This window comes from Dendrobates tinctorius, unplaced genomic scaffold (assembly GCF_039654945.1).
Source record: "Dendrobates tinctorius isolate UK_male_01 unplaced genomic scaffold, ASM3965494v1 ptg000134l, whole genome shotgun sequence".
In the NCBI taxonomy this organism is placed as follows: domain Eukaryota; kingdom Metazoa; phylum Chordata; class Amphibia; order Anura; family Dendrobatidae; genus Dendrobates; species Dendrobates tinctorius.
Genome location: NW_027361802.1, coordinates 14479604 through 14506751, shown reverse-complemented (window position 1 = coordinate 14506751; position 27148 = coordinate 14479604). Strand labels below are relative to the sequence as shown.

The window sequence follows — 27148 nt, the reverse complement described above, 5'->3', positions numbered from 1 at the left end:
CCAAAGTCCTAACTCTAGCATTAGTGGAAACGCGAACATTTACCAATCTGTGCCTAGATTTTTCTGACTTTGAGGAAAAATGCTCGGGAACACGAATCTGAATGAGTTACGCTTATGCCGAATTTGAGATTGCCAAAAATTTTCTGAGAAAGTTCGCTCATCTGTAAAAGAATTTACCTGTAGCCATAACTAGCACTAGCTGAATATGCAGTTCCCTTGTGTAGTGGTTATATATAGTCAGAATTATACAATTTTTTTATTTCAAAAACAGTGCTACAACAATAATAATTGCAGACAAGTTTGGACCTAAAAACAACATTTGATGAAGATCTTCACGCAGTCTTTCTGAGATTTCCTATGGGATCTTACGATTTCTGAGCACACCACCTTCTATCAGTAGTGCACTCAATAATTTGATGGCAATTGATTAATACATCTGTTTTTTTGTGGTTAGTGTTAGTTACATGTATTCACATTATCTAAGTGAAGGCCAGTCCATTTATTAGTAGAGACAAGCAAACTAATCCACAGCAGCCCTGTCCAATGGCCACATCAGTGGTTCATACCACCAGATGGGAGCTCCGCAAACCACCTTATACCTGGCTGTATCACCATCCCAGACTATTAGCACGTATGTATCACATTGCGCCCAACCAACAAATAAGAAGATTTACAGCTGCAGGAGAAAATTTGTAGAATGGTGCCCATTGTTAGCATCCTCTCTTCTTGCTAGCCTTCTCTCTGATGAACCTTTTGACTGTAAAGAGAAACCTATCAGGATGAAATGCAGGACATGTTCAATAGATTTGTTAAAGGGGATTCCCATCTCCAAGATCCTATACCAATATGTAGCAGGTGCAATAATAATAATTCTAGCAAATACCTGCAATTAGAAATGTAGTATAGTTCTTCTAATTTGCTATGTCTCTTTCCTCATGTGCAGGCATTGCAGGACCTTGGGTATCCATGGCTACGACCACTGATATTGTGACAGCTATTTGCTATTGGCTGTAACCATGGATATCTAGGTCCTGGATTGCCTGCACATGAGGAAAGAGACATAGCACATCAGAAAACTCGACATTTCTAATTGAAGGTATTTTCTAGAATTATTATTATTACACCTACTACATATTGGGATAGGAATCTGGCAGATGCAAATACTACTTTAATGATTTTTTATTAAGGGAACTTTGTCTTCTTTCACCTGATGATTAGTTTCTGCATGCATATTTAATATTTAGATGCATGAGTATATAGCATTAGATAATTTATGGATGATGTTTTTTGCAAATACTTGAATTTTTTTGCATTTGTCTTTTTATGGCAGTGCTTTATTTAAAAAATAGGTGTCTACCAGGGCAAATATTTAAAGACAGCTAAACGCTTGAGAGGTGCTGTAATATACAGTATGCCTCTATTTGGATGCCGACCTTGGCAGCAAGGCAGGGTCAAATGATAGGGTGAGGTAGGGAAGGCATTTTTCTTATGTTTGTTATCTCTAGTCCTATCTACCTAGCCAGGGACAATAATCACTTATATTAGCATTTGCACTTTTACCATCTCATACGTCAGTGTTTAACTTACCGAAGTTACTAGTGATGGGCGAGGACTAAAATGTTCGGGTGCTTGTTCCATGGGGAAGACCCCTGGAAGCATTTCTGACTCCCAGGTCACTGCTGTGAACAATGTTGTCAGAGTCTTTTGCCACTTTTACAGACTCACAATAAAACATACAAAAACGAAACCAAAATGGATTTTCCTGGGAAATATGTTAAGGAACATCCTTTCCAGGGTAATGACTTGTATATAAGGCAAAATAAATAACTAAAACCAAAAATGCTCCTCCACACCTTGGGCTATGTTCACACGTAGCGTTTTTGATGTGTTTTTAAACTTTAGCATTGCTTTGAACCAAGACAAATGCATTCACTGGGAAATGGCATTTTAACATTTTACAACCTTATCTGGCCATGTGGTGTGTGACACATCATCAGACACATCCTGTTTATTTTATGAAGGAGGGACTCTGAAAGTCACAAAGCCCATTTTTATATGGCCATCAGGCGACATAATTGCTATTCTTAAATGGCCAGCAGTTGGCCCTCACTATTCTTAGAGAGTCATCAGCCGGCTATGCTTTGTTGTTCCCATTATTAAACAGTGGGTTTCCTATACTGTTATTGCCTATGCAGTGAGTGGCAGGGCTGCCCAAAATTTGGACGAACCACAATACCCCTTTGAATAGATGTACAGGAGGGCCTCCTGAAAACAATGTTCTCATTATTAGGAAGTGAGTCTCCGATAATGTTTGCCTATGCAGTGAATGCAAGGGCTGACAAAAATTTGGAGGCACTCCAATACCCCTTGGAAGAGATGTGGAGGAGGGCCTCATAAAAAAATGTTCCCATTAGAAAAGAGCGGGTCTCCTATACTTGTAATGCCCATGCACTAGGTGTATGGGCTGACAAACATTTAACCCTGGGGTTAATAATAAATAAATAAATAATCTTTATTTTTATATAGCGCTAACATATTCCGCAGCGCTTTACAGTTTGCACACATTATCATCACTGTCCCCGATGAGGCTCACAATCTAAATTCCCTATCAGTATGTCTTTAGAGTGTGGGAGGAAACCGGAGTACCCGGAGGAAACCCACGCAAACACGGGGAGAACATACAAACTCCTTGCAGATGTTGTCCTTGGTGGGATTCAAACCCAGGACCCCAGCGCTGCAAGGCTGCAGCGCTAACCACTGAGCCACTGTGCTGCCCATACATGAACATACTGTATAACAATTCTTTTTATGGGCAACATAAACACCCTTTAAGAAAATTATGTGGGTGTCAACCTGGGGATATGGTGGTGGAAGATGAGGATGAGGAGAAGAAGGAGGATAACAGCAAATAGCAAAAATCAGGAAGCGTATACCCATCTGTGGGTGTGAAGAGGTGCATGGGAATAGACCTCCCAAAAAAGACACTGGATTTGAGTTTATGCTATGCTGCTATCATTCGGTGGTGCTGAGAAGTTTAGCTCAATCCAGCCCTTGTTCATTTTTTTAAGAGTCTGCTATCATTCGGTGGTGTTGAGAAGTTTAGCTCCATCCAGCCCTTGTTCATTTTTTTAAGAGTCAGCCTGTCAGCATTTTCAGTTGACAGGTGGATGCGCTTATCAGATATAATTCCACCAGCGGCACTAAAAACCTGCTCTGGCTAAATGCTAGTGGCAGGGCAGGTCAGGACCTCCAAGGTGTAGAGAGCCAGTTCATGCCCCATGTCCAGCTTGGATACCCAATAATTATAAGGCAATCACGGAGGACGTTGGTACGGTCAGCAAGGTACTCCCCCTCAGCATCTTCCCAAACTTTGCAGTCCTTGTGAGATTACCAAGTTCCTCAGTGTATGTGAGATGGGAGGGTCTGAGGAAACTCTCCCAGAACTTTGCCAATGTTCCCCTGTCTCTGCTGGATTTGAGTTGTCTCTCTTGCCTGTACTCCTTGGTTGTTCAGTGAACTGTGACCTCTGCTTTCAGATGGGAATTTTTTTTAATAATTCTGTAACAAGGTCCTTCTGGTTCTGCCCTATTTTAGTAGACCTGTCCACCTTGGGAATAAGAGTGTTAGAATCTGTTTTGTTTGACCGTCCACCATTTTCTTGTGGTGTTCAGGCTGCTGGTCTTTTTCCTCTGGTGCTGGGTTTGTCTTGGGTCAGGTGATTGTATCACTCTTTATTAACCTGCACCAGTCTCCCTATCCTTGCTGGACAACAGTGTTAATCCGCTTGAGTTCTGGCTTGGTGCTTTGCTTTGCCTTCTGTGTTTGTAACTTGCAGTGCTGGGACCTCTGGTCCTGATAGTCCTTGTTTCTTTATCCTGTTGGTTTCTGCAGCCTTCTCTGTGTTTTTTGTTAGGAGGTGACCCATTTTTATACCCAGTCCTTATATCTTTCAGGGACCCCCCTCCCCCTATCTATATGTCTTCGCTTGAGATTTACCTAGGAATTGTCGGTGGGTCTATTCGCAAAGAATGGGTCGCCCACTCCATCGTAGGGTATCAGTCTAGTTGTAGTGTAGGGCCAGTTTTCCCCCTTCTACCCTAATCCTGGGCTGCAGAACTGTAACAAAGAGATAGAAAGTTCTCCTTGTAGCATGGGTCTAGAAGTGTCACCAACCAATAATGACTGTCACTCAAAATTTTGAGTATGCGGGCGTCACGGGAAAGGCAGCATAGCATAAACTCAGCCATGCGTGCCAGACTGCTAAGAGGCAAGACTTCCATGTCCACACCAAGAGGACAACTGACCATGCTTTCCTCCTCCTCCCTGTCCTCAGGCCATCCACGCTGAACAGACAGTATGACAGTTGTGCAGGTAGTACCGTCTGTAGCACAAGAAACAAGCTCCTGATCTTCCTCCTCCTTTTCCTCATTGCCACCCAATCCATGTTGGGATGAGATGAGGCTGGGCTGTGTGTAATCAACATGTATGGTCCCTTGCTCCATCTCATCGTGCTCCACCTGCAATGCATCCTCTTTGATTGTGAGCAGAGAGCATTTTAGAACACAGAGAAGTGGGATGGTGACGCTAATTATGGCGTCATCGTTTCTCACCATCTTGGTGGAGTCCTCAAAGTTTTGGAGCATGGTACATACAGTGGGGAAAAAAGTATTTAGCCAGCCACCAATTGTGCAAGTTTTCCCACTTAAAAAGATGAGAGAGGCCTGAAATTGACATCATAGGTAGACCACAACTATGAGAGTCAAAATGAGAAAACAAATCCAGAAAATCGTCTTGTCTGATTTGGCAAGATTTATTTTGCAAATTATGGTAGAAAATAAGTAATTGATCACCTAGAAACATGCAAGATTTCTGGCTCTCTCAGACCTGTAACTTCTTCTTTAAGTGTCTCCTCTGTCCACCACTCATTACCTGTAGTAATGGCACCTGTTTGAACTTGTTATCAGTATGTAAGACATCTGTCCACAACCATGGCAGTGCAGTGATACAGTACACTAAACCCTGTCATGGGCAGCCCATTCTCCAGACCTGAACCCCATTGAAACCTCTGGAATGTAATTAAGAGGATGATGGATAGTCACAAGCCATCAAACAAAGAACAACAGCAAAAAAATTTGCGCCAGAAGCAGAGTGAAAGACTGGTGGCAAGCATGCCAAGACACGTGAAAGCTGTTTTTAAAAATCATGGTTATTCCACAAAATATTGATTTCTGAACTCTTCCTGAGTTAAAACGTTAATATTGTTGTTCCTAAATGAACTTGTTTTCTTTGCATTATTTGAGGTCTGAAAGCACTGTTTCTGTTTTTTTTAATTTTGACCATTTCTCTTTTTCAGAAAAAAACAAAACTTATTGCTTAGAAATTCAGAGACATGTCAGAATTTTGTAGACTAAAAGAACAATTTACATTTTACTCAAATATACCTAGAAAGAGAAACATCAGACAAACTGAACATTTGGAAGTGGTCTCTTAATTTTTGCCAGAGCTGTATATGTACACTGCTCAACAAAATAAAGGGAACACTGAAAAAACCAACAGAATATAACTCTAAGTAAATCAAACTTCTGTGAAATCAAACTGTCCACTTAGGAAGCAACACTGATTGACAATCAATTTCACATGCTGTTGTGCAAATGGAATAGAAAGTAGATGGAAATTATTGGCAATTATCCAGACACCATCAATAAAGGAGTGGTTCTGCAGGTGGAGACCACAGACCACATCTCAGTACCAATGCTTTCTGGTTGATATTTTGGTCACTTTTGAATGTTGGTTGTGCTTTCACACTCGTAGTAGCATGAGACAGACTCTACAACCAACACAAGTGGCTCAAGTAGTGCAGCTCATTCAGGACGGCACATCAATGCGAGCTGTGGCAAGGTTGTCAGAGGCTGGAGGCGCTACCAGGAGACAGGCCAGTACACCAGGAGACATGGAGGGGGCCATAGGAGGGCAACAACCCAGCAGCAGGACTGCTACCTCTGCTTTTGTGCAAGGAGGAACAAGAGGAGCACTGTCAGAGCCCTGCAAAATGACCTCCAGCAGGCCACAAATGTGCATGTGTCTGCATAAATGATTAGAAACCAACTCCATGAGGATGGTCGGAGGGCCTGACGTTGTAAAATATCAGTATTTCTATAATAAAAAATATACAGAGTCTAGTCCAGCTAGCAGAGGCTCTGGTTAGAGTGTGACTGAGCTATTCTGGATTCCTTGGCTCACACAGCTGTCTCTCTTGTCAAATGTATAGGTCAAAATAGTCAAAGCTGTCAAAATGTGACTATTTAGAGATAATGAATGGTTCTAAAGATCTCAGACTTTAGGCTTAAATATCTCAGACTAAGGTAATGCATAAATAACTGTATACATATAGTTAAAATAACTACGGTTCACTTAATATGGAAGAACTTATGAACATAGTGGCAAGCCACCATATGTGGTTATAGTTTATAGGTCAGAATAGTATATAAAGCCGGTCTAACTCTTGTTCAAGAGATCTCATATCCCTTGAGACTCTCGAACACCCGGACAGCTGCTCAAGACTATATGTAAGAACAATGCTCGTTTTCTCTTCAAATAATTATTGCATGTCATGAACTTACTTTTCTTCATTTTTGTAATCACTTTTTGAATGAACAATTAAAAACAAGATTTATTTTATCCTCAACATTGCTTTTACTTTTTGATTCTCAACCGTGCAAGAAGAAAAATATATATATATATATTTTTCTACATTTTGGCGAGCCGTAGCCAGCCTGATCTTTTGTGCTAATTTTGGTTGGCATTCCTTCCTCGATTGTGCAAGGGGGGAGCACGAACTCTGCTAAAAAACCACCTGTTGTACAAGCTTCCTCAGGAATTCCACTATTTCACGGCACAAAGATCACACTGAACCTGAAGACGACGGGTGAGGATCGTAAAGAGCTGCATGCGTCTCATCCAGACGGAGATCTGAGGATTGCATAAGGACACAGAGGACCATCCATTGACGGGAAAGACTCTCAATAGGTGAGAAAAAATATAATGGATTTTATACATGATTATGCTAAGAAAAGTAACATAGATTTCAAGTTTGTTCATAATCATACGGATGCCCAATTATGGTCTAGTTTGTATAATCAATGTGAGGCAGAAAATGTTAAAATTGACAAAAGGTTTTTCTCAGTTAGAAAATTACAAAGGAAACTTCAGAATGTTATGCAGCTAGTCCATGTGTATAATAGCTTAGTCTTTGAGAAAACTGAACCTAACACCTATAAAACATGCATTGTCACACAAGACATTAATCACACTGACACACCAGGTGACACACAAGAGTCTGACGGGGATTACTTTGATTGTCCAAATTGTTTGATTTTGTCAGAGCATATAGAACAATTGGAAGATCAAATAGATACCAGGACAGAGTTATTGTCTAAATTACGACAAGATATAAAGAGGGTTTCTGTTAACACAAGATCAACAGGTAAACAGGAGGACAGTGTTGCCTCTTCATTTGTACCAAATATGCAAAATCCAGATGCTTCAGTAGAGGAATTAGAGGCAGTAGAATTACAACGGAAAAAATTACATGACAGAGCAGCACGCATTAATCTGAAAATACACGATCAGCTAATGAAAATTGTAAAGGACATTCCAAATTACAATGATAAGATGGATGCCTTTTATAATGCGGACACTTTTGAATCAAACACAGACAAATACAATCTGAATGATGAGCAAAAGAATAAAATATTCAAAGTTTGGTTACTTTCACATATGGGAAAAAGATTACAGACCACACCCAGATTAAATGATGAGAATGAAATGGCACATAGTACAAAAGAAGACAGACTTAGACAATTAGTATTATTTACAACTGGAGAAGACATGCCTACAGTTGATATTTTAGGGAGTTTACAAACAAATATTTCTGAAGACCCATTCTCTTTTTTGGTGAAGTTTGAACAGGCCTATAGGATGGTAATGGATCTCAGGCCTCACGAAGAGCCAGCATCCATGATCAAATTTTTTGTAAAGAAGTTCAAGTACTTAGATCCTGCCTCAGTGCAATTGGCTAACACTCAGCCATCATTGCAAGAAGCAACAGTTTTTATTGACAGAATAAGGAGATCCATGAAACAAAATCAGGTCAAGGCTAAAATAGCGGTAGTTCATGAGAAGGAAGACAGTCAGCTGAAACCTAGAGCCACAGTATTCTCCAAGAGCAGGGATTACATTGAGCATAGAGGTAAAAATACTACACAAAGGAACAATATCCATTGTTATTTTTGTGGTATACCTGGACACTTGAAGTGGCAGTGCAGGAAATTTTTGAGAGCAGAATCAGAGATGGGTACACAAGGAACAGGTAAGCTTGGAAGGGAAAACGGACTCATGCCAAAATCATACACCACACCTTCCGCACCTGCATTACAATTATCTGCACCTGCTCATACTGCCAACAGACAAACACAGTCACCATATGCACCATTAATCAGACAGATCAGAGAAATGACAGTGAAGGAAACAGAGTCAAGGTATAGAATTCCAAGGTCTTTTAAAAAGGACACAGGTCTTCTCCCATCTCCTTCATCTTTCTGACAATCACAGACTATTCCTGAACCACATCCATTGGAATTTGTGACTCGAGTTACATTGGATGACTGTGGAAGACCATTTATCAAAGTAAGTTTAGCAGGACAGAATGTTGTATTTCTTATTGACACAGGAGCTCAGTTAAGTGTTACAAACCTTGATTTGAAGCTAAACCCAGATTCACCAGTTTGTACAATTGTCGGTTTCAGTGGAAAAGGTGGAACTAAAGCAACCTTAGTTCCCAATGTGATTTTGGAAATACCTAGTTCTTTCAAAACAGAAATTGACATCTGGTATTGTCGTGATTCTGAAAATATACTTGGCACAGATTTTATGCAGAAATTCGGATGGGTAGTTGACCTAGGAAATCAAGTGATCTGGAAAGATTCCAATGGTTGTAAACCGGTAGTCATTGATCCTAATGATTATAGCCATGTTGGAAGTATTTGCTTAAATGATGTGGTGTCATCTGACCATTTGTGGCCTGACACTAATGATGACAAGGTATTGACAGAAATTGTACAGCTTTTTCCTTCTCTTTGGGCTCAGTTCAGGAATGAGGTTGGAACAATGAAAGACGTTATCGTGAATGTGGAGGGGCGTGATCCCCCGCCACAGCGTCAGTATAAATTGCCTCCAGAATCAATTGACTCTATGTCAAAGATCATACAGGAATTGTTAGATCAAGGTGTTATCCGAAAGGCTAATTCTGTAAGTAACAATCCTTTGTGGTGTGTTTTGAAATCTGATGGTTCTTATCGAATGATATTGGATTTACGGATGTTCAATAAGCATACACCCAATGTCGCACCAATTGTGGCAGATACTCATGACATGATGGCAAGGTTAAATGCAAAGGCCAAATACTTCTCTGTACTGGACATTAGCAATGGTTTTTTCAGTATACCTCTTGAAAAGAGTTGTCAGTATAAGTTTGCATTTACTTTCTTGGACGAGCAATATCTGTTTTGCAGGTTACCTCAAGGAGCACATTTGTCACCTAGCGTTTTTCATCAGGCATTGGCAAAGGTATTATCCAGATTTTCGAGGCCTGATTGCATTCTGCAATATGTGGATGATATTTTATTGTCTACAGAGGATAAAGAGACACATGTTTCTCTTCTGACAGAATTGTTTGAGTTGCTGCATGATGCAGGGTTGAAATTGAACACCAAAAAGGTCAAATTGATGCAGACTGAGGTCAGATTTTTAGGGGTGCTGTTGAGTCCAGGAAAAAGGCAGCCACTGCAGGAAAGAATTGAGGCAATTGCTTCCCTACCAATTCCGACATCACACAAGGCATTGAGACATTTTTTAGGTCTTATGAATTATTCAAGGGATTTCATTGAGAATTTTGCAGATAAGGCCAGATCTTTATATGATCTTTTGAAAGGTGAAAACAGTGATTACTTTGGTCCTTGGGGTGATGAACAGCAAACCTCATTTGAACAATTGAAAATGAATTTACAAAATGCACCTGCTTTGTCCACAGTAGATCCTTCGGCTCCATTTGCTTTGCAAGTGCATACATCAGGAACATCTGTTTCTGCTGTATTACTGCAATTACAAGGAGAAGAGTGGAGAATTTTGGGCTATTTTTCAAAACTTCTCTCACCTGTTGAAAAAGGTTTTGAGACCTGTGCAAGACACTTGGTAGGTGTGTACTTTGCAGTCAAAGCAACCGAACATATTGTCGGGTTCAACAAAATCATTTTGCAAACTCCTCACTCTACACTAAAACTTCTCTTTGAGAATAATATCCCAGGTGTGTCACATCAGAGATTTGCTCATTGGTTATTGTCATTGTCTCCCAAACAAATTGAGGTAGATTACAAGGCCAAATATGTTCTTCCTCAGCTGATGCAATATGAAGGACAAACTCATGATTGTTTACAGTCTTTTCAGGATCCAAGTCCATCACTTTTCAGACGGAAAGCAGAGGTAACAGACGAACCAATTTTTGTAGATGGTTCCAGATTCTATTCAGATGGGCACTATTATTCAGGATATGCCATTTTTTATCCCAAAAGAGGACAGGTTGTGAAGCACAAATTACCGAGTCATTTTTCAGCTCAAAGAGCAGAGCTAGAAGCAGTAAAAATGGTACTACAGCTGAATGAAGCAGATGATCAGTGTCCCATTGTGATCTACAGCGATAGCTCTTATGTTGTAAGATCACTGACAGATTACTTGTCAGTTTGGGAAAAAAGAGGTTATGTAGATTCATCTAATAAGACTCTTGTTCACAGTGACACACTGAAGACAATTTTCAGGATAGCATCAAAAAACCCTAATGGTTTTGCTATTGTCAAGGTTCCAGCCCATAAAAAATCTGATGATGAATTATCTGTTGGAAATGCAACCGCAGATATGCTAGCCAAAGAGGCAGCCCTGACAGGAGAAGAGGTGTTTGAACCTGAACCTCTCGAGGTTTCAGCAGTTCAAAGAACAGACACGCATATCCCTTCTTTTGCGGAAGAACAAGAAAAAGACTCATCTCTTGTTGCTTCCCGGGTTGATCCAAAACCTCCCTTTGTTTGTGAAAACGGGGTTTTGTGTCATGACTTAAACGGGGAGTTGCGTCCTGTTGTCCCAAGACATCTACAGGTTGAGTTCACAAAATACAATCATGAAAGTTTGGGTCATTTGGGCCAACAAAAATTGTTAGGCATTCTCAGAGAGAAATTTTACTGGGAAAAGATGGAAGAGACAGTGCAAAGTGTTGTTCAATCATGTCTCATTTGTGCCCAAATTAATCCAAGACCAAAAGGACAGAAACCGCCACTACTCCGAATCGAACCTGCAGATGGTCCATGGTCTACGTTGCAAATCGACTACATTGGACCGTTACCATCAGGTAAAAATGGTCTCAGGTATGCATTGGTTGTGGTAGATGTTTTTTCTAAGTGGGTTGAAATTTTACCTGTCAGGAAAGATGATGCTTTGTCTACAGCTAGAGCATTAGTTAATCATGTCTTTTGTACTTGGGGGATCCCAAGAATGATCACCTCTGATCGAGGAAGTCACTTTACAGGAAAAATCATGCAAGCCGTTTGTGCTATTCTAGGGGTACGACAACAGTTTCATGTACCCTACCATCCACAGTCTGCTGGTATTGTGGAAAGGATGAATAGAACAATAAAATCCAGAATTGCCAAGATGTTATTGGACAAAGGCAATACTTGGGTTGATGCAGTACCTTTTGTACTGTTGAGTGTAAGAGGAACAACCTCTGCCACAACTCAGTTTACTCCTTTTGAACTGATGACAGGAAGAAAAATGCCATTGATTTTTCCTCATGAACCATTTTTGTCTACACCACAAAAAGATGCTGTTGCAAGGTCCAAATGGTTGCAATTGTTACAGGAAAATTTGAAAACGATTCTTCCACATGCTGCATCAAGAATGCAGAGAATGGAGCCACCATATGTAACCAAATTCAAGAAAGGGGCTCTAGTGATGATTAAAACTTTCAGGAAGAATGGACCTTGGGAAAGTAATTGGGAAGGTCCCTTTGAAATTATCGAAACCATGGGACAAGTGATGATACTTGTGCAACGAGCATCTAAGGTGGTTAAAAATACCCGCAGACAACAAAAATTGTGGGTACATGTTGATCAATGCAAACTGTATATTGCAAAATAATGATACTGCATTTCTTTTAGGAAGAAATGGATTCCAATAAGAACTGGAATACGAAACTCCACGTCCTTGATGGAAGGGATTCAACACCAATCCTTCAGGAGAAAAAGAAATTTCCCAGGAAAAGCTACTATCTGATGGGAATCACATTTCTGCTGTTTTGTACTGTTTCAACTGTGATCTACGCTGAAGATATTTCACACCATGGAACAAATACTAGTGAAGTGAAGGAACTTTTCAAAGGAACTTTACATCCAAGGAAACCAAGAGGAACGAATCTACAAAGCTTAATAGATGAGGACATACTGGACGATTCAGTAGATATTACTGGAAACATTTGCATGGGTTTTGGTGCAAAATGCTGTATTGAGCTACACTTCATACATGACACTGACATAATATTACACGCAGCCACAGGACCTAAGACGAAGTTCACACAGTTACAAGGAGATTATATACACAATAATAAGACAGGCACATGGGAATGTAGTCCTACAGATGTGTTATTCTGGAATATAGAGATAAGAGGTGAAGAGAAAGCTGTGTGGTCAGGCGACATTACAAATGATATGATCGCAAAAGGGAAAGTTGAAACATCCAAAACAGATGCTTGGTTAAGGACACAACTATTTGGGAAAGTTTTAGATCCTGCATTTCTTTCTATTACAGAAGGAGACGAGGATTGGGTAAAAACATGGAATTTTCAGATAACCAGAGAACCAGTACAAGTACAGGTATCTGTAGTTTTTACAGTTTCAAATACTATAGCTCCAGAAGTAAGGGTTACACCACAAGCAGTATATAGTCAAGAAAATATGTCTCCTTTATTACTAAAATGCAGCACGAGGTTAGAGCTACCTTCAGAATCTTTGTTAATATGGACCAAAGATAAATCATTTTTGGGAAGTTTTTCAAATGGTCCAACAAATGTTATACACAGAGGTCAATCCGGTAACGTGAGATGGTTAAATAAGGATTTTATTTTTTCTGTAGATAATCCATCTCCTAAGGATTCTGGACTTTACCAATGTTGCATTTTAACGAAATATAACTACAAACAATGTAGAGATGTAAAGGTAAATATATGGTCAGCAGTAGATAATGTATGCACACAGACAAGATTTCAACCATCTACTCCTTTTCAGATCAATCAGTTCCAAACTAAACCTCTGTTACGAGATGGAGTGTTTCTGACCATGGTATGGACCTTTAATATGTCTAACTGGAAAATCTCTTCTAGATATCCCCAGTGTCAACCACATCTCACTAACATGGAGATGGGAATAGAACAATGGTTTGGGAAAAGAACTTCAACACAGGTTAGGAGTAAGAGGGGAGTGTTTGAAGGTATTTTGGGGGGATTAGGAACAGTAGGAAGTTTAATTAACACTATGGACATTCATACACTTAAATCAGATCTGGAAAATATTGGGTATATTGGAGGAAAAGGGGTAAAGATTCAGAAAAGTTTGAATCAAGTCCTTGAAAAGATGGTTTTGAACACTGCTACTGTATTGGGATTTTCTGTATCACATCTTCAAGATGCTACTTTAGCTTTAATGGAAAGTGAACAGGAATCTCAAGTGGCCAAAACATGTCTAGAAATTCAGATTGAATATTCCACCAATCTGAAAATGATTGCACAAGCCTTACAAAGTGGAATTACCCCTTTAGGGCTAATAAGAAATTTGCCCATAGAATATAACTTTGCGTTAAACCATACAGATTTGTGGGTAAATAAGTGGTTAGGATGTGAACAGAACATTTGTGTAGGAACATCACTGATTCCAGTGTCAGGAAGAGAAGAAACCCTGGTTCCTATAGGTGTTCTGGGAATTCCTGTCAGCCCTACACAATTGTTATATTATCAATTACAGTACACAGATTTTGCATTTGATGGTACAAACATTGAACAATTAGACATTTCGTCATGCTTAAATTTTGTTTCCAAGGTAATGTGTCTACCTGGACAGGATAAAGTCATTTATCATTCATGTTGCCATAATCATACTTCTTGTCATGCCAGAGTTGAGAATGTCCACACGATACATGACTTGGTGACACCAGTAAGCGCTAACAAAACTTGTTTCCAAGTCATGTCAGGAAGAGAAGCAGTTTCTGCATTCTTCTCATCTTGTGTACATGTCGAAAATCTGACAATGGGTTTATATTGTATTGAGGGAAATGTTAAAACTCTCACAAAGAAGGAAGGAAGTATTAATATTACGTCAATAAGCTCAAGACGTCTGAAAATCCTTCCGATCCAGTTCAATTTGTCACAAGTCAATAAATTCCCTTGGGATTTGTGGACAAATGAAATAAAGAAAGACAAGGGTTTATTAAATCTGCTGACAAAACAATTAAAAGAAGCTGAAATTGTATTTAGACATGAACAAGGTAATCTAAATGATATTGAACATGAATGGACGAGTATGTCAGGCTCATCTTGGTGGAGAAATTTAGGAAAATCTGTAACTAGTTGGTCACAGTCTTCAGCGAAAATGGCAGCAGGAAATGTATTGTCTAATCCGATCGTTATTTTATTTATCATAGTTTTGCTGTGTATAATATATCAAATAATTATTATGTGTAAAATTAGGAGAATTTATAAGAATATAAAGATAGAAATGAAAAAGGAAGATGATATTTTAAGAGAGATGTTAAAACGAAAAAATATAACTCTCTGATCTAATTTTTGTTTTTACAATAGGTTTGAAAAATCAGATGACATTCAGGGCAGATGGTGATACAAGGTTTTCAGAATAAAGAATGAATGTGATACGAATGGTGAGAGAATGAGTTAGGATTGATTATGATATTTCTCAAATCATAATCAGGGGGGACTGTAAAATATCAGTATTTCTATAATAAAAAATATACAGAGTCTAGTCCAGCTAGCAGAGGCTCTGGTTAGAGTGTGACTGAGCTATTCTGGATTCCTTGGCTCACACAGCTGTCTCTCTTGTCAAATGTATAGGTCAAAATAGTCAAAGCTGTCAAAATGTGACTATTTAGAGATAATGAATGGTTCTAAAGATCTCAGACTTTAGGCTTAAATATCTCAGACTAAGGTAATGCATAAATAACTGTATACATATAGTTAAAATAACTACGGTTCACTTAATATGGAAGAACTTATGAACATAGTGGCAAGCCACCATATGTGGTTATAGTTTATAGGTCAGAATAGTATATAAAGCCGGTCTAACTCTTGTTCAAGAGATCTCATATCCCTTGAGACTCTCGAACACCCGGACAGCTGCTCAAGACTATATGTAAGAACAATGCTCGTTTTCTCTTCAAATAATTATTGCATGTCATGAACTTACTTTTCTTCATTTTTGTAATCACTTTTTGAATGAACAATTAAAAACAAGATTTATTTTATCCTCAACATTGCTTTTACTTTTTGATTCTCAACCGTGCAAGAAGAAAAATATATATATATATATTTTTCTACAGACGTCCACAGATGGGGGTTGTGCTCACAGCCCAACACCGTGCAGGATGCTTGGCATTTGCCACAGAACACCAGGATTGGCAAATTCGCCACTGGCACCCTGTGCTCTTCACAGATGAAAGCAGGTTCACACTGAGTACATGTGACAGACATGACAGAGTCTGGAGATGCCGTGGAGAGCGATCTGCTGCCTGCAACATCCTTCAGCATGACCAGTTTGGCAGTGGGTCAGTAATGGTGTGGGGTGGCATTTCTTTGGAGGGCCGCACAGCCCTCCATGTGCTCACCAGAGGTAGCCTGACTGCCATTAGGTACCGAGATGAGATCCTCAGACCCCTTGTGAGACCATATGCTGGTGCGGTTGGCCCTAGGTTCCTCCTAATGCAGGACAATGCCAGACCTCATGTGCTGGAGTGTGTCAGCAGTTACAGCAAGATGAAGGCATTGACGCTATGGACTGGCTCGCCCGTTCCCCAGACCTGAATCCGATTGAGCACATCTGGGACATCATGTCTCACTCCATCCACCAACGTCACGCTGCACCACAGACTGTCCAGGAATTGGCGGATGCTTTAGTCTAGGTCTGGGAGGAGATTCCTCAGGAGACCATCTGCCGCCTCATCAGGAGCATGCCCAGGCATTGTAGGGAAGTCATACAGGCATAATGAGGCCAGACACAATACTGAGCATCATTTTGACTTGTTTTAAGGACATTACTCCAAATCCAGGCCTCCATTGGTTAATAAATTTGATTTCCATTGATGATTTTTGTGTGATTTTGCTATCAGAAGATTCAACTTTGTACAGAACAAAGTATTCAATGAGAATATTTCATTCATTCAGATCTAGGATGTGTTAGTTGAGTGTTCCCTTTATTTTTTTGAGCAGTGTATATACAGTATCTTTATTTAGCTAGCAAAAACGCATATAAATCCGCATGAAAAAAACGCTTGAAAATCCACATCAAATCCAAAAATGCATCAAAACCACTCAGAATTTCAACTGTATTTTCTGCCAAGAGAGACAGAATCCACGTAGAAATTTCCACAAGCAAATGCACAGCGTGCGCACATAGCCTTATATGTGATCCGTGTGACAGACAAACCACAGTTTTAAAAAGCTGGCCTGTAGGTAACTATTTTTAACAGCAGACTGGTGTCAATAACTTTGCTAACACACTGCAACAAAATTTACATGGAGGTCAGAAATGGCAGAATTTTGAGTGCACTTATATGTGATCCATGTGACGGACAAACCACCGTTTTAAATAGCTGGCCTGTAGGTAACTATTTTTAATAGCAAAATGGTGTCAATAACTTCGCTACCACACTGTAACAAAATTTAAATGGAGGCCAGAAATGGCAGAATTTTGAGGACATATATATGTCATCCATGTGACGGACAAACCACAGTTGTAAATAGCTGGCCTGTAGGTAACTATTTTTAACAGCAAACTTAACAGTTTTAAATACCATATATACTCGTGTTTAAGCCGAGATTTTCAGCACATTTTTTTGTGCTGAAAATACCCCTTTGGCTTATACACGAGTCATTCAGCAGAAATCAGTGGGGGAGGGGGAGCGGCGGCAGGAGTCGGTGGCTGGGAAGTCATACTACTCACCCCTCCCATGCCTCCCTGAATGTCCCCTGCATCCTCCTTGTCCCAGCGCTGACAGCTTCTTCCTGCCTTCAGCAGTCACATGGTACCGCTCATTAAGCTCATGAATATGGACGCCCATGGGTGTGGAAGCATATTCATGAGCTTAATGAGCTGTACCATGTGACCACTGAAGGCAGGAAGAAGCTGTCAGCGCCGGACAACGGAGGATGCAGGGACGTTCAGCGGCGGCACAGCAGGGTGAGTATGAAGGAGGAGGATGGGGGCAGCATGGGGGAGGACTGGTGCAGCACAGGGGAGGACGGGGGATGCATGGAGGAGGACAAGGGCAGCACAGAGAAGGACTGGGGAAGGACAGGGGAAGTATGGAGGAGGATGGGGGCTGCACAGAGGGCATTGGAAGCACAGAGAAGCACGGGGGAGGACAGGGAGCTGAGCCATACATAGATGAAGGAGCCGAGCCACGTGTACAGGGAGGGGGGAGAGCCACACAGAGCAGGACAGGGATGATGGGACAATGTACACCCGACTTATACTCGAGTCATTAAGCTTAGCCAGTTTTCCATGGCAAAATTAGGGGCCTCGACTTATAATCGGGTCGGCTTATACTCGAGTATATTTGGTAGATATATTTTTAGCGCTGTAATATGGAAAGGATCTGGCTGTATTCTGCAGTGCCATCAAGCAAATGGAGTAGAAAAACGGTGTTCTCTGGATTGCTTTTTATTCAAATAATTTTTAAGATCCCAAATAAATTATTCCTGGCCCCTGATACCTGGGACTATGTCTAGAAATATCTGTAAAAGCAGCAGCAGACCGAACTTTAATGGACCCTGTTGCTAGATGCGCTGCAGTCTGCCACATATACTGCCTGCCTAGCACTGATATGTATGCAGCTGGAATAGTCCTCAGAAGGACTGTTAGTTGAGATGCTTATGTGTATAGCATATTGTGGTATACCAACAGTAACTAAGAAACAAGCAAATCTCTCCCTAGCTTAGCAGCACCTCTCCCTACACTGCCTAATTCCGGAGTAGACTGTGATGAGCAGGTCTGATATAGACCTGATGAAGCTGTGCAGCCAGCCAATCACTGTAATGCCACAACCAACATGGCTGCAGCATTACAGTGTGTGGCAGACAATTCCTGCATGTTCATTGGCTCTCTAAAGTGCGCCAAACATGCAGGGAGGGGACCAGAGCTCCGGCTGAGCAACCACGGATATATTCGACGACCTCCGAGCATCTCCAGCATCGAGATGCTTGGGCGAGTACAGAGTAGTGGCATGCTCACTCATCACTTGTCTGTGTCACAATTGATATAAGAATTATTCGTGTATGGGGAACCTTGGGGGAGAGAAAATATTTTTTTACATTTTGAGCGTATTCGCACATGTTGCAGCGGTCTCCTGCACATCTAAAAAAGCCTGTGCAGGACAGCTGTGTAATAGTCTCGTATTGAAGAATATTGACTAGGAGAAAGTATGTTACCGAGCGATATGCTTCATCTAGCCACACACCTGACACCATTATTAACGATTTGTCGAACAGCATCATCCTGATTTACTATTGGTAAATATTTTAATATAATTTTCTTAATTTAATTGAATTGAGCACTTAAAGGAGTTGGAAAAGTAATCGCAGATTTGGCTTTAATATTGGTGATTGAAAATTTTGTTCGTTTGCCATGAAAGACAGTTTTTTTGTGTTTTATTGTAAACTTTGTGAAAGGCTGGATTAATATTTACATTTCTATAACCTGTCTCTCGCAATCTGTCCTTAATGATAACTTTCTGATAAAAGGGATTGACCATCAGAGCATATCCGTCTAGCTCTGATAAATTCACCATGCGGAATCGCTTCAATTGTGTATCGTGTGTGTGAACTAGAGGCTAATAGAGTGGTATTGCCTGCATTTTCTTTTCTAAGGCCAGGGTCACTTTCAACTGCAATGCGAGAAACTCGTGCGAGTCTCTCGCCTCAATACCCGGCACTGTCACCGGCAATTGGGACCGGAGTGTGTGGCTGCATGCCGAATGCCGGTGGCAGTGTTGGGTATTGAGGCGAGAGACTCAAGTTTTTCGCATTGTAGTTGCAAGTGTGACCCCGGCCTAAAAAGAGAAGTGTCAACCCTTTGTGAAGCTGAATTGCCGTGCAACAGCACATCCAAGAAACTTGTTTGGAGGCTTGATTAAGAGTGAATTTTAGTTGATAAAAATTCTTGTTTAAATAATCCAAAAAGCTGGGTATTGATTGTGTTCTTCCCTTCCATACCAGGAGCAGGTCATCCACATAATGACTATACCAAATGATATTATGGAAAAAAGGATTATCAATTGTGAAAATATGCATTTCTTCCCACAATGCCATAAATAAAATAGCAAGAGTGGGAGAGAATTTCAAGCCCATCGGGGCTCCCAATACCTGTAAATAAAATTGACAGTCAAATATGAAAAAATTATTTTTTAATAAATAATCCAGAGACAGAAGAATAAATTATCTTAAATTTGAAGAATAATTGCTGAAATAATTGATGTGGTGTTGCACGGCAATTCTGGCCAAAACATGAGGAATAGAAGAATAAAGGTTGGTCACATCAAATGTAGCAAAAACATAATTAGATTGCTAAACAAAGGATTCAAACACGTGCAAAACAGTATTGGTATCACAAAGGTACCCTGGAGTCCTGATGACCAATGACTGAAGGTGTCCATCAAGCCATTCACTTAAATTCTCATTTAGCAATCCAATCTCAAAAATTATCGGATGAAGAGGTGGAGAAAAAATGTTTTTGTGTCTTAGGCAATCCATGAAATATTGCTCTAATAGCATGGTCCAGGATTAGCGATGTCTAGATCTTAGAGTTGATGACATCTAATGTAGCACCTTCATGGATACAGTGAGAAAGTATGTTTTTACAATATGGCATGGTATCAAAAGTCAACCTTTTATAAGTATCGTCCATGATGGTAGCCACAGATTTACAATAAAGTGCAGAATCCATCACTACTACACAGCCGGTCTTATAAGAGATTGTTCGATTATAAGGCAGGTGTTGTGTTCATTCAGTGCCTTTGGTTAATTAGTTGTCAAATCGATCCTGTGTCCAGATTGAGCTGTGGACTAATGTAGAATCTTGAGGTCTCACTCAACAAGATTCTGAAAAGTGTCAAATGAAGGTACCCTAGATTGAATCGGGTAATATGAAGCATTTCTCTGGATAACAGAAATGTCTCGATCCTGAATCAGATCCAATACTTTAGAACTTTGTAAAGAGGATAAAGTGACAAGTGCGTTCTGTTCAGCAAAAGAGAATATCGCAAGTGACTCTAAGGTCTCAATGTCACACATGTCTGAGTTATTTGTTGTTTGTTTGTCATGAAAAAAAGCTTTTTAACAGTCAGTAGTCTTGTAAATTTATTAATATCTCTCATGGTATTAAAGAGATTGAAATTACTTTTGGGTACAAAGTTAAGTCCCTTGGCAAGAACTTCAGTATGGGTTGATGTCAAAACCACTGGAGTAAGTATAATGACACTGTGTAAAGAATTATCTAAAATCGATGCATTTTAGGGTTGGGTTTCAGGGTTGGGTTATAAAAGAATACCCCAATCTCTGATGATCCCCTACACCATCAAATCCATTATCATTAAATGGAAAGAACATAGTACCACAACAAACCTGCCAAGAGAGGGCTGCCCGCCAAGACTTTCAGCTCGGGCAAGGAGATCATTAATCAGAGAGGCAGCACAGAGACCAAGCTAACCTTGAAGGAGCTACAGATTTCCCAAGCAAAGACTGGAGTATCTGTTCATGCAACCACAATAAGTTGTACTGGCCTTTATGGAAGAGTGGACAGAAAAAGCCTTTAACTTACAACAATTTTAAGTCTTATTGTGATTTTTCCAAAAGACACGTAGGAGACTCCCGAAATGTATAGAGGAAGATGCTGTGGTTAGATGAGACCAAAATTGAACTTTTGGCCACGAAGGTAAACGCTGTGTCTCCGGCCAAACCAACACAGCTCATCAGCCCACAAACATCATGCTATTGGAATGTCTTTCGGCAGCAGGGACAGGGAAAATGGTCTGAGTCGAGGGGAAGATGAATAGTGCAAAATACAGGGATATTCTTGAGGAAAACCTGTTTCAGTATGTCAGTGATTTGAGACTGGGACGGAGGTTCACCCTCCAACAAGATAATGACTTAAAGCATACTGCTTAAGCAGCACTCGACTGGTTTAAGGGGAAATGTGCAAATGTTTTGGAGTGGCCTAGTCAAAGTCCAAATCTTATTATAATTGGGACTCTGTGGTCAGATTTGAAGATTTCTGTTCACCAGAGGAAGAAACCTTCTAACTTGAAGGCGCTGGATCTGTTTTGACTTGAGGAATGGACAAAAATCCCAGTGGCAAAATGTGGAACGCTCACAGACACTTATCCAAAGTGATTTGCAGCTGTAATTGCAAAAAAAGAAGGCTCTACAAAGTACTGAATTTGGGGGGATGAATAGGTATGCACACTGAAATGTTCAGTTATTTTGTCCTATTTGTTGTTTGCTTCACATTTCAATGGAAGCCAAATGTTCACAGTTTTGGCATGTTCTTTACATGAACTGATGCAAACCCTCAAAAAAACCCAGTGTAATTCCAGGTTGTGAGGTAGCAAAGCATGGAAAATGCTGGGGGAAGGAATACTTTTGCTAGCCACTGCATACATGCATAACATAGGAGAAACTGAGTCTGGTGCATATACATTACAAAGGAGACACATTTATACACTAGTCCCTGTGATTCCTGTGTGATGTATACACACTTGTCCCTATCATATAGGAAACAATGGGGCTGCAGTACATACATCACAAAGAATTTACAGGCCTCTATGTACATTGCAGAGGAGTATGCTTCCTTTGGGACGGGAGCGCAGGGCGCTAACTCTGCCAAAATCGAACATCCTGGCCAGTGTCAGGACGTAATCATTTGTTGCAAGCGTATACTCATGTTCCAGAGAGAAAATAAAGAGCTGGCAACAAAGGGACAGTGGCCCAAGCACTGTGGTCCCTAGGAATCTGCCCAGGGGCTAGAAGAAATAACATCAGAGGTCGTAAACAGCCCGTGGGCCGTCGGTTCCCCACCCTGTATTAAAGGATAGCAGTGCTGTAATATATAAATTCAGATTCAGTAATTTACTGTTAGTAAATATTATTTCTGGAGGATATATGAGGTAACATGAACAGAGAGAAAATATGGAATGCTGATAAAAAGAAAGATGCATTTATTGTAGAGGAAGGGTGGAAGGGAGGTAAATATAATGTTTTAGAATGATTGCTGAAAAATATTAACAATGCCAAAGGAAGAAATAATATACCTGATATTGTTAAAAGTACAATTTAAGGTTCAGATGCACTGAAACTAAGTGACTGAATTGTGAAAGATTTATTGAAAAATGTCTGCACTATTGGTGGGACACAGGGTGAAACCATATTTAAAGTGCTAACCCCCAATAGTAAAACAGAGAATAGCAAGTTTATATCATTTTACGTGACCCGTGAACCTCTACCCTGCATAATTACGGATGTATTTTTTGGAATGTAGTAATGTACAGTAAGTGCTACACAGATGTAAAAGCAATCAGCACAACGGCTGTCGCATGCCGTTCCTATGCTATTTGCATAACACAGTGCTCATTCAAATTAAATAAAATAGCTACACTACACAAATAGCACACAGAACCGTGGCATACTATGCCATTGACTTAGCATGGAAGCCATCATGTTGGCAGTGCTAACTCTATTTTGTCATATAGGCATAACAATAGTAAAACAGTATTTGTGATGTAATGTCTGAAATTACTCCATATTGTATCTCAACACAATTTTTTTTGTTAATTCTAGTGTTCAGGAAGGCACTGGTGGTCCTTTAGATGAAGGTGGCTTAGTAACTGCAATCCGAGGAGGAACTTCAAGATTTTTCCCTTTAGGTCCATCATTCTTATTAGGTTCACCTCCTGGAACACAAAAAGTTTCATTTTGTATAATGATTTCCACATAAATGTACACTTGGATATATTAAATTCTTAATTCATAAGGCATTTACACATCACTAATATATGATTTATATATATTTATAAAGTTGGATCCAAAGTGGCCGACTTAAAAATAGGTGCCATGGTCACCACCCATCTTGAAAAGTTTTCCCCCTCCCATATGCTAATGTGCCACAAACAGGAAGTTGATATCACCAACCATTCCCATTTTATTTAGGTGTATCCATGTACATGGCCCACCCAGGTGTATCCATATAAATGGCCCACCCTGTATATATACTGTATATACAGTATATATACACTGATTAAAAAAAAGGGAACACTTAATCAGCACAATGTAACTCCAAGTCAATCAAACTTCTGTGAAATCAAGCTGTCCACTTGGGATGCAACACTGATTGACAATCAATTTCACATGCTGTTGTGCAAATGGAATAGACAACAGATGGAAATTATTGGCAATTATCAAGATACACTCAATAAAGGAGTGGTTCTGCAGGTGGGGAACACAGACCACATCTCAGTACCAATGCTTTCTGGCTGATGTTTTGGTCACTTTTGAATGTCGGTTGTGCTTTCACACTCGTGGTAGCATGTGACGGACCCTATAACCCACACAAGTGGCTCAGGTAGTGCAGCTCATCCAGGATGGCACATCAATGCAAGCTGTGGCAAGAAGGTTTGCTGTGTTTGTCAGTGTAGTGTCCAGAGGCTGGAGGCACTACCAGGAGACAGGCCAGTGCACCAGGAGACGTGGAAGGGGCAACACCCCAGCAGCAGGACCACTACCCCTGCCTTTGTGCAAGGAGGAACAGGAGGAGCACTGCCAGAGCCCTGCAAAATGACCTCCAGCAGGCCATAAATGTTCATGTGTCTGCACAAATGGATACAGTAGAAACTGACTCCATTAGGATGGTACAGTATGAGGGCCCAACATCCACAGATGGGGGTTGTGCTCACAGCCCAACACTGTGCATTTGCCACAGAACACCAGGATTGGCAAATTCACCACTGTCGCCCTGTGCTCTTCACAGATTCACACTGAGCACATGTGACAGACGTGACAGAGTCTGGAGATGCTGTGGAGAGCGATCTGCTGCCTGCAACATCCTTCAGCATGACCAGTTTGGCAGTGGGTCAGTAATGGTGTGGGGTGGCATCTCTTTGGAGGGCTGCACAGCCCTCCATGTGCTCGCCAGATGTAGCCTAACTGCCATTAGGTACCGAGATGAGATCCTCAGACCCCTTGTGAGACCATATGCTGGTGTGATTGGCCATGGGTTCCTCCTAATGCAGGACAATGCCAGACCTCATGTGGCTGAGGTATGTCAACAGTTCCTGCAAGATGAAGGCATTGAAGCTATGGACTGGCACGCCCATTCCACAGACCTGAATCCGATGAGCACATCTGGGACATCATGTCTCGCTCCTTCCACAAACTGTCTAAGAGTTGGCGGATGCTTTTTTCCAGGTCTGGAAGGAGATCCCACAGGAGACCATTTATAAGGTTAGACCTGTGTGGGCCATTTATATGGATACACCTAAATTAAATGGGAATGATTGGTGATATCAACTTGTGGCACATTAGTATATGGGAGGGGAAAACTTTTCAAGATGGGTGGTGACCATGGTGGCCATTTTGAAGTCGGCCCACCCAGGTGTATCCATATAAATGGCCCACCTTGAATACATAAATATACAGTATATATACCGTATATATACTAAATAATTGTCTAATTCTGTCTGTCTGTCTGTAACGGAAATCCCACCTCGCTGATTGGATGGTGTGCAGATGGTAGCCAGGGTCTGGAGGAGAGGAGACTCCTCCAGACCCTGGGTACCATTAATCTGTAAAAAATAGAACTAAAATAAAAAATAGTGAGATATTTACCTTTGGACGGCCCCCGCACTTCCTTTCTCTAACCACGCACCCGGCATCGCAGTCCCAGTAATGCTTTGCGCCAAAGACCGCTGTTGACGTCGCGCTCTCACGAGAGTGACGTCATCTTCGGTCCTTCGCGCTAAGCCTTACTAGGACCGGAAGATGCCGGGGCAGGAGTGCGCGAGAATCGCGCATGCGCACAGCGCTATCCGGCGCCATTTTCCTGAAGACACATTTGCAGTGTGTCTTCAAGAAAAAGGCGCCGGACAGCACGGTATGGGCATGCGCATACTCCGGCGCCAGTGCCACACTCCTCCCAGCTCCCCCAGCCTCCGGCAGAACGGGACAGCGCTGGACCACAGGAAAGATGGGTGAGTATAAATCGGTTTTTTTTGTATGTGATAGCCATACAGATCAATTTGATTTAGTGTGTGGTATGTGGGCTAAGCATGGACAGCCTGACCCCCAGCAATTCTGGCAGCACTCATACATCTATTTTTAAAAGAAAATATCTGGATGTGATGCTGAACATGTGCACTCATCTTCTATGGTAGACCTTGGCGAGGCCAGTTCTGAGTGGAACCTGTCTTGTTAAAACGTTGTATGGTCTTGGCCATCATGCTGAAGCTCAATGTCAGGGTGTTGGCAGTCTTCTTATAGCCTAGGTACAATTTGGCCATTTTCACTTAGGGGTCTACTCACTTTTGTTGTCAGTAGTTTAGACATTATTAGCTGCATGTTGAGCTATTTAGAGGGCACATCAAATTTACACTGTTATACAAGCTGTACCCTGACAACTTTACTATTTTTCATTGAATCAAAGTGTCATATCTTCAGTTTTGTCCCATGAAAAGATAAAATGTAATATTTACATAAATATGAGGGGTGCACTTCGTATTATGACTGTGTGTATTTATATATGTGAACTTATACAGGGTGGGCCATTTATATGGCTATACCTAAATAAAATGGGAATGGTTGGTGATATCAACTTCTTGTTTGTGGCACATCAGTATATGGGAGTGAGGCCGGGGTCACACTGGCGAGGAATACGGCCGAGTGAGAGGCACTAAAAGCACGCAATACACACGGACCAATGATTCTCTATGGGGTCCCTCGCACCAGCCGAATATTTCTCATCCGTATTCTACGCTCCGTGCCAATCGCAGCATGCTGCGATTGTCAGCATACTACGACCGTAGTATGCCAATGCAAGTCTATGGGTGCGCAAAAAAATACGGATTACACACGGACCACACATGTGACTTGCGAGAAATACGCACCCGGTGTCTTTTAGCAAAGGTGGCAATTCAGTGCGCTATACAGTAAACTCTCACTGACAGGTTTAATAAAGAAATGAAAGAATAGATATAGACACATAGAATACATATATATATATATATATATGCATTCTATGTGTCTATATCTATTCTTTGGTTTCTGTTTAGAAACCCTGTCATAGGGCTCCATTATATGTCCATTTTGCAAGCCTGCGAGAAAATCTCGCCATATGGATGCCATACGGATTACATACGGATGCTTACATGTGCAAAATACGCGACCACACCTTGATTACGGATGACATATGGAGCACTGTTTAGGGGCCATTCATCCGTATTACACATGTAAAATACTGACCGTATTTTGCGTCGGTTAGTGTGACCCCGGCCTGAGGAAACTTTTCAAGATGGTGGTGACCATGGTGGCCATTTTGAAGTTGGCCATTTTGGATCCAACTTTATTTTTTCCAATGGGAAGAGGGTCATCTGACACAAACTTATTGAGAATTTCACAAGAAAAACAATGGTGTGCTTGGTTTTAACATAACTTTATTCTTTCATGAGTTATTTACAAGTTTATGACCACTTATAAAATGTGATCAAAGTGCTGCCCATTATGTTGGATTGT

At 40.8% G+C, this 27148-nt stretch overlaps 2 protein-coding genes across 2 annotated transcripts in view; one reads left to right on the top strand and one right to left on the bottom strand.

Annotated features, from left to right (window-relative positions):
• The first annotated feature begins 6790 nt into the window (after positions 1-6790).
• LOC141048289 (uncharacterized) lies at positions 6791-15631 on the top strand. The gene is made up of 2 exons (XM_073543739.1): positions 6791-7026; positions 12261-15631. Exon 2 carries the CDS (start codon positions 12267-12269, stop codon positions 14922-14924), a length of 2658 nt encoding a protein of 885 aa, XP_073399840.1. The 5' UTR covers positions 6791-7026; positions 12261-12266; the 3' UTR covers positions 14925-15631.
• A 7018-nt stretch (positions 15632-22649) lies between these two features.
• LOC141048288 (transmembrane channel-like protein 1) overlaps positions 22650-27148 on the bottom strand; it is a 397123-nt gene continuing 392624 nt past the window's right edge. Inside the window, exon 20 of the mRNA XM_073543738.1 lies at positions 22650-23319. Within this exon, the coding sequence (XP_073399839.1) occupies positions 23210-23319 (110 nt within the window). The 3' untranslated portion in view covers positions 22650-23209. The remainder of the gene's footprint in view (positions 23320-27148) is intronic.

Coding starts and splice junctions, on each gene's coding strand:
- LOC141048289 (XM_073543739.1), top strand. CDS start 12,267: ATGGATTCCAATAAGAACTGGAATACGAAACTCCACGTCCTTGATGGA.